General features: G+C 47.0%; 1 protein-coding gene across 2 annotated transcripts; it reads left to right on the plus strand.

Moving 5' to 3' along the window:
• The first annotated feature begins 734 nt into the window (after nt 1-734).
• Nucleotides 735-3,563, plus strand: ANKRD49 (ankyrin repeat domain 49). 2 transcript variants are annotated; one of them, XM_059826149.1, is made up of 3 exons: nt 735-775; nt 1,501-1,771; nt 2,612-3,563. In XM_059826149.1, the coding sequence occupies exons 2-3, from the start codon at nt 1,514-1,516 to the stop codon at nt 3,068-3,070; spliced, it is 717 nt and encodes a 238-aa protein (XP_059682132.1). In that variant the 5' UTR covers nt 735-775; nt 1,501-1,513; the 3' UTR covers nt 3,071-3,563. The 2 variants fall into 2 exon arrangements, with proteins under 2 accessions (XP_059682132.1, XP_009807155.1); XM_009808853.2 differs by lacking the exon at nt 735-775 and having other exon boundaries at nt 1,167-1,771.
• Nucleotides 3,564-10,593: the final 7,030 nt, after the last annotated feature.

Genomic DNA, 10,593 nt, shown 5'->3' on the forward strand with positions numbered 1-10,593 from the left:
AGGGAAGGCCCGTGCTGGGTTTAACCATTTACTGCTGCACAAGGCGCCCGGCTACCCCGTGGGGCGCCTCTAGCCCTCTCACACCGGCCGCCCGGGAACGCAGCGCTGCTCCCGACGCCTCTCTCCTCGGCAAGGCCACCCGGAGGCACGCAAGGACCGTGCAACTTCACGGGAAGCGGCCGCAAAACGTGACTGGGCAGGAAGCGGGGCGGATGGAAACGGCGGCACCGGGATCCCGGGACGAGCACGACCGCCATCGGGTTCAGCACCGGGTTCCGCACGGTAACGGCAGCGGCAACCGGCCCGTTCGCCCTCAGGGACAGTGCGGGACAGCAGCCAGCGCACGAAACGCACCGGGGCGCTGCCCCGCTCAGAACGGAGGGCGACGGGGGAGGCCGCAATCCCGCACCGAGGGCCCGCGGCCAAGCAGGAGCTGAGAGCCGGGCCTCACCCCGCGGCCTAGCGCTGCCGCCTGCCACCGCGCGCCGTTTCCATGGCGCCGAGAAGGGCGGGGCCCGCCGCCGCGGCCCACACGCCGCTCTCGCGAGAGCCGCCCCGCTCAAAGCGCGCGCGCTCGCTCACCGCCTCTCCCGCGGGGCCGCCGCGGTTGGTCAGCCGAGGGCCGATCCCGGCAACCGCGGCGTCACGTCCGCTGCCGGACGCGGACCGGAAGGACTCCTTGGGCGGGAGGTGGGCGGGCGTCCTCCGGCGGGCGGCCCCGCCCCGCCCCGGCGGGCAGCCCCGCCCCTGAGCGCTCCGTTGGTGGGGTCAGCAGGTGCGTTCGCTTGTGCGGCGGGTGGCGAGCGAAGCTAAGCGGGGCCGGGCGGGTGGCGAGCGTGGATGGGGAACCGAAGGGACGGCGTGTGCCGGCACCGGCCGCCGGCAGCGAGCCCGGCAGCCTACAGGCAAGGCCGGGGAGGCGGGGGGCCGGGGGCGGTGCCGGCCCCAGCCTCGGGGGCGGGCTCCTGCTGGGCGCCAGTGGCGCCGGGGCGGGCGCTGAGGCCCTCCCGGGGTGGTGTGGCCCCCGCAGAGGGAAGGGAGGCCGGTGCTCCCGGGCCGGGCCCGGCTGGGCCCGCCCGGCCCTCGCTCGGGGCGTGAGGGGAAGGGCAGCGAGGAGCGCTGGGCGGGGCGGGCTCCCCGGGGAGGAGCAGGAGCACGGCGTAGAAGTCTAGTATTTTCTGCAAATCTTTTGTTTGTAAATCGCGTAGCGTTCGGCGTGCGCTCTGGAAAACCCGCGCTCAGCCTGGCACTGCGCGTCTGAGGGTGACGCCGTGTCTGGGCCGGGGCAGCACAGCGCTTCCCTTCCGCGGACGTTAACCGGGGATTCTGGCAGAGCTGGCGAAGCCCGACTTAGTGGAGGAACACGGAGTTCGCCCTTGAGTTGTGCTGGCGGTGGTGTTGCCGATGTTTGCCTCATCCATCAGATGTTTTTATTGACAACTAGTGCACGGGTAACAGTAAAAGTTACTATAGATGTCGTTGTAAATCTGCTGCTTACAGATGCTAACTGAAAATGAATAGAGACAAACAAATCGATGAAGAAGATGATGACAGCGAGCAGTTCGAAGACTTTACAGAGAATTTTAACCAACTCGAACTGCTGGAGACACACAGGCATTTGATTCCTGTGGGAAGTCAGAGCTGTTGGTCAGGACAGTCTGATGATGATGATGAAGAACAAGAAAGAAGTGAGGAATGGTACGAAATGCAAGAAAAAAAAATGGAAAAAAATCCAGAGAAATTGCTACTCTGGGCAGCTGAAAACAATAGGGTAAGGCATTTATTCTGTTCATATCACTGACAATAATGTTATTTTGAGCAGATATCCCCAGTTTCATCCACAAACAAAAAGTTAACCTACACTTTCCTTTATCTCTCTGAAGTATTTTGATCCAGTTTTGCAAGCCACTGTATGTAAAACATCTCCCTTTGTAGCCCCCCCCCCCCAAATATTTCTGGATCAATTAGCGTTCAGAACAAAAGCCTTGATTGTAGTTCCAAGTTAAAGTAATAGCACTCTTAAACTTCTATAAACTGAAAGCATGCCAGGCTCTTTTTTCATGACAAGCCTTTTAACTGGGGTGGAGAGCGTGTACCTGAAACTTTATTTTCTTAAAAGCTCCGTATGCAGAGAATGGGTGACTGTTTTCCTGTCCCTTTACAGGGAGGGGGGAAAGCTTTTTTTTCCTCGGCAGTAAGGGAGACATGACTGAGATTCCTGTTGTGCAGCTTATTACACCCCTGTGTACATTTATTTTCATTAGTTGCCTTTCCTACACACACAAGCTCCATCTACAGTCCCGTGGAGGTACTTCTGTCTTCACAGTGAATGGGGAGAAGTGTAAGGTAAAGGTAGTCCTAAGGCATTGCAACTAACGTTCATGTTGTTTCTCATTAAAAACAAAACAAAAACCCCACCCAAAACAACAAACAAACAAAAAAACCACAAAAAACCCCAGTAACAATAACTGATTTCATTTTAAAATTTCTTGTTGCACTTGAGCTTTTTTGAGACTGACAGAAATTGCTTTTCCATAAAACTTCAGAACAGTAAAAGCCATACATCTTGTCTGCAGAGTTTCATATTGAATTACCTGTTTCCTTCCAATAGCTGAGTACAGTGAAGAGGCTCCTTTCCGAAAAGCTGGCTCCAGTTAATGCTCGTGATGAAGATCAGTACACTCCTCTCCATCGAGCTGCCTACAGCGGGCACTTGGACATCGCACATGAACTGGTTGCCCAAGGGGCAGACGTTCATGCGCAGACAGTGGACGGCTGGACGCCTCTGCACAGCGCCTGTAAGTGGAACAATACAAAAGTGGCCGCGTTCCTACTTCAGCAGGGCGCAGACATCAACGCGCAGACAAATGGTTTACTGACACCATTGCATATTGCTGCAGGAAACAAAAACAGTAGAGAAACCCTTGAACTCTTGCTGATGAATCGCTACGTGAAACCAGACCTGAAAAACAACTTGGATGAAACTGCCCTTGACATTGCTAGGAGGACTGATATATATCACTACCTTTTTGAAATAGTAGAAGACTGTATAAATGCTGTGTCCCCTTAAAAGCTGTGGTTAAACTTGTGAACGTGAGGTTTGCTGCCTCTTGTTTGTGTTCTGCATGCTCATCAGTGGTGGTCTGTCCCTTTGCAACAAGGTTTTCATGCAAGACACTTCAGTATTCTCCTCAGGCAAAATGTCACTTCTTGCAGCTCAGTGGTCTCGCCCATACTTTTGAAGCGTTGCTACTGCTATTCAAGGTATTCGGAGAGTCTCGGTAATTTCAGTGAGTCTCCATTTAGTTAGTGCAAGTTTGGAGGGGCTTTTGTAATTGGTCTATACTGTCAAAGCAGGAGGGAAAACTGGAATATTTACTTGATGTGAAAGAATTCTGGCTTGGTTTTGCAGAGTTTATTACAGCTCACTTGAAAATTATTTTTTGAGAAATGTAACTTTTTTAAAACTGCATGAAAGCTCAGAATGAATGTAACTTATTTGGGTGATACACAAAATGTTTCGTGATTCTGGTGTAAGGCTTATTATAAAATAAAATATTTAACCCTAAGTATTTTGTTGTCGTATTTTTAATTGAAAGCTCAATTATCAATGCAGTCGCCTGTTCATAAATCAAAAGTGTTATTCATAGGATGATAAGTAGTTTCGGTTTATTTTTTTCCGGATACTTTTCAAGCAAAAGACTTTCTATGAAGATCCTGTTTACTTTTCGCTTGCAAATTAAGTTGAGGAGTAAAGTTTTGCTGTCATGGCTACGGCATTAGTTAGAACAAGTAAACCTCAACTGTATGAGGATAAACAGCCCTCATATTCTTGTGTCTGATTTAGTTACAGCTAATTTACTGCAGGACACACTCAACAGTGTTTCTCTTCCACTTTTGAATCCCCGAAGGGAATTCCTCATTCTAACTCAAATATTAGGACATCAGCATAGTTTAAAAACTTTACTGGTATTTTTCCTCAGAATTCCTTAATTTCTAGACCATTCATTTATTTTCTTTTTTGACACCTTTTTAATTTGTGATAGCTTGTATTACTAATCCTAGGCATTCACATCTGAGTCGGGCTTCCAAAAGTTCTGACAGATTTCACTGCCATCCTCAAGGTGGTGGGGGTGAGTTGGTTGGTTTGTTTCTTAAGATTCTGAGGCTTTTGCATGCACATAAGCGCAGATTCTCTCTGCAGTGATGCCAGCTAGATTTTCACTGGTTTGCAGTGAAGACTTGGGACGCTTCATCTGAGGCATTCTTAGCACTGAGTACTATTTGGTTTAACTTAGCAGAAAAATGTTAATTAATGCTACAAATTTTCACAAGAGACATAATAGGCTGCTTCTGTTTGTCAGTTCAGCCTTTCTGCTAGCAAGTGAAAAATTCTGTGATTTTTAGAGTTGATTTGAGAGTTTAATTTACTTGTGTTACTGTTCACATCAGCTGTATCAGTCTGCATCTCAATCTTTCAATTTCTTTTGGAGAATCAACATCTCTGGATTATTTAGCAATCCAAAACTACTGGAGAGGTCCAGTAATACACACCTCCTGTTTCTTTTTTTTTTTCTTTCCCCCACCTTGGTTCAAGTGTAAGTTTCGGCCAAAAATCACTACTAAATGCAAGTATTTAATAAGTGAGTGTTTTTAAGTACCTGTATAGTACATCTCAAAACACTTACTCTGAGCAGGTAGATTTTTTTTTTGATCAATAGTGGTTTAGAAGGATACTGGTAGAACTTCAGCAATGCTGACAGTCCAGCAGATGATCTGTATTGCATGGGAATTAGTACACTAAAGATTCTCCCATGGTAATGGCATGCTGCGTGATTTTGAGCTTCAACTTTACCGTCTGTGATTGAGGAGTGGAGAAACTTGCTTAACTATGTTAATCAAATTGAACTGAAAATTGAATGTAAGGCCTGAAGTACTGTTACTCAGTATGAGAGCTGTAACAAAACACTTTGGTGCCCTGGGCAGATGCCTTACTGAGTGATCCCAAGCTCCTTCCAGATACCACCAACAGAGCTGAAGCACGTTTATAACAGCAGCAGCAGGGCTGGGGTTTGTTAGCCCACATTTAGTGCTCTGATCAAGCATCTGTGGAGGACATCTCTTTCACCTGCCTTTCTAGAAGCCCCGTTCAGTACTTCTGTTAGAAAATAGAGAACTGCCTCTGAGCTATGAATGGTACGAGATGATTTTTAATGTTTATTATTTTGAAAGTTTAGTTTCAGGACATCTGTGGAAGATGAATATGCCTTGAAATGCATCAAGAAAAAATACAAAAATGGATTACATCATGCATTTGTGTAACAAATACATTTGTATCTTACAAATTCTCACTACTGTATGCAAAGTCTTGATTTCAAGGAAGCCTACTGTGGGGCAAAGCTCCTGGCCAGGCAAACGTGACAGCTTCCCCATGTGCCCACCGGCAGCATTATCCATTGACTACTGTAATTGCCAGCAGCTCTTCTTTCTCAAAACTTTTAACAGTGGCAAAACAAGGAGAGTCAAGGCTACTTCAGTCCTATAAACAGCGTCTCAAGATGCCTCGTCTTACGAAAAGCGTTAATAAAACCCAGGTAGTACTTTTGAGTATTAGTAGATCTACATCATCCATCCAGTTAAACTGGACTCTCCTGTCTTTAATTTCCATCAGTCTGCCATTGCCTCAGGTGAGGACAAGCAGGCATCCTTTTGTAAGGCAGGCCAGTGGTGACACCCCACAGGGGTACAAAAGATTCGTGGTGCGCGTGCCCGCTGCCGACCGCCGTAACGCTGACTGACACGAACGAGGAGCTGTTAATGATACCCAGAGCTGACACCCACCCTGTGCCCTAAGTGGGTGTGAGGTGGCCGTGGCCTGCTGTCCCCTGGGGATGGCGACTGGCCACACCTTGCCACAGAGGCCCCCCCGCTGTTAACCCTGGCCCGTGGAAGGGGTAAAAGACCCCAGCTGTGACTTGAAATGGCGGACCCGACCTGCCCCCCCCGACACAAGGCTGCGAGGGGAGCTGGCCTCCCTCCCTCAGCGACTGGCGCCCCCGCCGAGGCGCAGCCCCAACATGGCGGAGGGCGGGCAGGGCGGCACCGCCCGCCCCGCCGAGCCCCCGCGCTCTCCGCCGCTCAGCCGCCGCTGCCTTCTCTTCTTCCGGCAGCGGGGCAGAGCCGGACCGCCCCCGCCCGCCCCGGCTCCTGTGGCAACCGGCCCGCCCGGCTCTTACCTGCCCGGGCGCGGCGGCGGCCATGAGGGCGGCGAGCGGGGAGCAGCCGGCGGCGGCGGCGGCCGGGGAGGCGGGCAGCGATGTCCGCGGCGAGGCGGCGGGAGGCGGGCAGCCCTGTGAGCGCGGCGGTTCCCCGGCTCGGTGGCGGGGCCCGCCTTACCGCCCGTCCCCCCTCCCCGCCCGTTGCGGCCTCCGTCACCCTTCCCCAGCTCGGCACCGTGCCCCCTCGGGGGAGCCGAGCCTTTCCCCCGCAGCTCCCCACTGAGCCCCCGCGGCCACGCTGCGGGGTGGCCCCTCGCCTGCCCCGGCACCGTGCACCCCACCACGGCGGGGGTGCGGTAGTGCCCTGTCAGGCAGGGACTCGCCTGCCGCCATGAGGTGCCCTAATCCCTCTTCAACTCTTGGGAGATCTCCTTCAGCCATGACATCTCCTTGGAGACCTCCCCCGTCCGCGGCCCTGCCTTGGGTTGTTCGCCCTGGGGAGACACAGTGGCTATGTCTCCTCGAGTGCCCTGGGGTGGCCCTGGCTCCTGCACGGGAGAGCCACCTCACCGCGCTGCAGCCCGCCAGCACCCCCCTCTTACAGTCACCCGCCAGCACCCCCCTCTTAGAGTCACCCACCAGCACCCCCCTCTTAGAGTCACCCACCAGCACCCCCCTCTTAGAGTCACCCACCGCCCTCCCCTCTTAGAGTCACCCACCAGCACACCCCTCTTAGAGTCACCCGCCAGCACCCCCCTCTTACAGTCACCCACCAGCACCCCCCTCTTAGAGTCACCCACCGCCCTCCTGTTGCGAGGAATCGCTCGATGTTGAGGAGCAGGGCCTGGCTGAACGCTATTGTATGTTTGTGAATGGTTTGTCTTAAAGTGTATTGAAGACAGAAGTAGAGCAGCGTAAAATGACATTACATTCGGCAAAGCATGTTAGCATTCAGGGGATTTAAAATAACGGGTTCTTTTGTAATATGTTTTACTAACAGGGAAGAAATTGGTCTATGTTGAGCCATCTAGGAGAGTTAAAGAAATACTTCAAGAGGAGCTTTATTTTCAGAAAGAAGCATGCCAGATTAAACATCCAGCTGCAGGTAATCCTCCTTATCAGCAAACGGCAAGTGTTTGTCAGGGCAAATGAAATATAAATTGTTTTGAGGAACTGTAGCAAAATCATTATTTTTAAAAAACAGCCCAGAACATTTATGTAATAGCCTGGGGAACATTTAGAAACAGAAGAATTGCATATAGTCTTTATTACTTTATTTTTTTTTAGTCTGAAATTACGGGACTATAGAGAACATGGATAATTCCATATGATCTATGAGTTTAATAAAACAGAAACAAATGCCAAGCAGTAGGGAGGTTTTGTTACCTCTTTCTTTGAAAGAGGTGCTGTAGTTACTAGAATACTTTGTCTCCTGCTGCTGTTCAAAACTGAAGGTGGTGTTGAAAAGAAGGAGTTGAGGTAAGAATAATAAATAAAGGACAGGGAAACAGTGAAAGCAATTAGAAAATCAGTCTGTTTAGGCAGCTTAAAGGTTACGGAGAGACATGATTACAGTAGGCAAATGAGGAAATGGAAGCCTAAGAAGGAACAAGGTGTTCGGTCTAGCTAAACTTAAAAGTTCTGAGAACTGGAGGTAAAAATGAGATAAGATAAGATCAGAGTAGAAATAATTAGTGGTTTTTAACAAAAGGAGAACTTAATGTTGGACCAATTTAACAAAGATCGCTTAGATTCACCATTTTTAACACACACTTTAAATATTTTGTACTTAAACTGTTAGTCCTGGTCCAAGCTCATTTGCTAGTCTTGGTGCAGGAATGAGCCTGAAGCCATGTGACCCATATAAGACAAAGCTTACGTCATGCTGGTGGTCTCCTGCAGCCATAAGATCTGTTAATCTAATTGTAGAAAATTAATTTTCAGAGGTTTGTAATGTTTAAGGATAGGTCACCTTATCTCGTTGACTACGAGGTTTTATTGCGTTTATCAGCCAAGCTATTGTATTTTATTAGGTACCTCTCTGTAGAGTCCACTGAGTAAAGCTGGTTATTCAACAGCTTCCCTCATTAGTTTGTTCTAGTGGTTCGTGTATTAAAAAAAAAAAAAAAGCCTGATTAATCATTTGGATTTGCATTATTCAGCTCCTTGCTTTTCTTGGGTATATAATAGTGCTTTTTTTAGTATCCAGAAAATCCTGGATTTTCTTCCAGAGCAGGTGTGTATACACATATATTTGGGTTTGGCTCTTTATATACTCTCACCAATTGTTTTGCCTCCTCTTTTAAAATGTGAATACCAAATCGGATCATGGTATTTCAGGATTTGTATCACTAGTAGCTGTAGAGAGAGAGGATCGTCTGCTTAGTTTAGAGGTAATGTTAGCACTAGGACCTTGAACTGTTTGTTGACTGTTACTCCTAAATCCATGATGCTTTTGCACCACAATACACAGTTCCCATTCTGTAGCCCCACATTCTCTTCCATAGAGTGAAGATGTTCCTTGGTTATATTATAATATATTTTATTGGAATAAGCCCACCACTCTATCTCCTAATTATTACATCCTCCACACATGTAATAAGGGTATTTTTGCCTTTGTTTCCAAATTTTGGAAAATTTTGAAAAAAGTCTGGTTTCTCTTACGTAAGATTGAGACCCAGGTCTAAACTCAATCAAAGTTAATTTAAAACAGTTGGATTCACAGTCAAAAATATACATGTTAGGTGATGTAATCAGTATCCTGTCAGATATAAAGAGAATTTGAACCTGCAACTCCCTTACTGTGATCAGGCTCCTTAGGCAACTACACACACTACCTGCAAATGAACGACTTACGTAGGCTCTGTTTATAGTAAATGGAGAGAAAAAGGCACTTTAAAAATGCAATTCTTCTGACTTGTCCTAGATGCCTACCATTGCATGTGTTGTGCTCTAAAAGTGCCTGTTCTTTTCCCATTGACTGTAAAAGGGTTCTGGACAAGTAGCTGAATTGCAGATATTAACATTGGTCTGCTGGATCTGCTCATGTGTCTTATGTTACTAAGAGCTGAACACAACTGTATTTCACTGCATCCAGCTTGCCAATGGATCAAAATTGTCTGGAATATTTCAGTCTGATCATATAAATGGATGCTACCATATACATTCTCATGATTTCTGGGGAGTCCCCCCAATGAAATGTACATTACAAAGGCTTAAAGTACTAAAGATAATATAGAAACACTACAAAAATATTCATTACAGGAATGTATAATATGGATGTATAACAAGCTCAGTATATAAATGCTATGTATAGCATTATGTTATATGCATAGCATAACAATGCTATGTATAAGGTCAAAAAGATGCTGGTGTACAGATTATTCAGCGAGTACCTAGTTCCCTTTTCATCTGTATACATCTGGGGAATGAGAGATGCTCCCTAAGTGGCCTGGGCTCTGATAAACAGCAGTTGTCACGTTGGATGGTTACTAATTTACACAGTTCAGATGATTTGTAAGTTTATTGTTTTACATAAATTAGATGGTTAGTAAATTGTAACCTTTCCACAAAATAAATTAGCTTTTTTTGTTTTGTTTGGTGATGTTGGTTTTGTTTTAGTTTTTTGTTGTGGGTTTTTTTTGGGGGGGTGGTGGTGGGGTTGTTGTTGTTGTTGTTCTGTTATCTTTTTAGGAGGGCATTTGGTATTCCAGTATGACCAATAAATCATGCTGGGTGCATCGATGGTATTACTGCTGTTTCTTATATATTACAGATCAGCTGCATCCTGCTTCAGTTAGGAGCCTAGTAGTACTAAGCTGTTCTACAGGCAGGAGAGAGCGTCGTATACCTTTAGCAACCTGAACTGCTCTCTGAAGATGTCAATCTCTTTTAATTAACTATGGAGGAAGATTATAGTATTCTGCTTGATTACTTGTAATTACTGTATAGACCGAAGGGACTGTCTATAAAAGTTACATTAATTCTAGAACAAGTTGAAGTAATCTGTTATAACAGTATTATTTTGACAAATTATTAACAGTGGCTCTGGAAGGAATTTGGAGTGTGAAAAAGAATTTCTCCATTGGAAGCCTGAAACCAGTGTCACAGAACAGAAACGGTTTACTTTTACAGCCTCGATTCTACTCAAGGCATGCAGGAATGAAAAGTAAGGGTCAATAATAAGAAACTTTCACTATAAAACCTCATTTTAAAATTGCAGGGTAATATTATTTTATCATTCATAGACATCTCACAGGACTGTAGATTTATTTTGTTCAATATTATTTTTTCATCAGATTACCTATCTGGTCTTATAGTAATCACCTCTGGGTGTCTTTCTGCAGAGCTAACCCACCTCTTTCTTTAAGTAGCC

The sequence above is a fragment of the Gavia stellata genome, chromosome 1, assembly GCF_030936135.1.
Source record: "Gavia stellata isolate bGavSte3 chromosome 1, bGavSte3.hap2, whole genome shotgun sequence".
Taxonomy (NCBI): domain Eukaryota; kingdom Metazoa; phylum Chordata; class Aves; order Gaviiformes; family Gaviidae; genus Gavia; species Gavia stellata.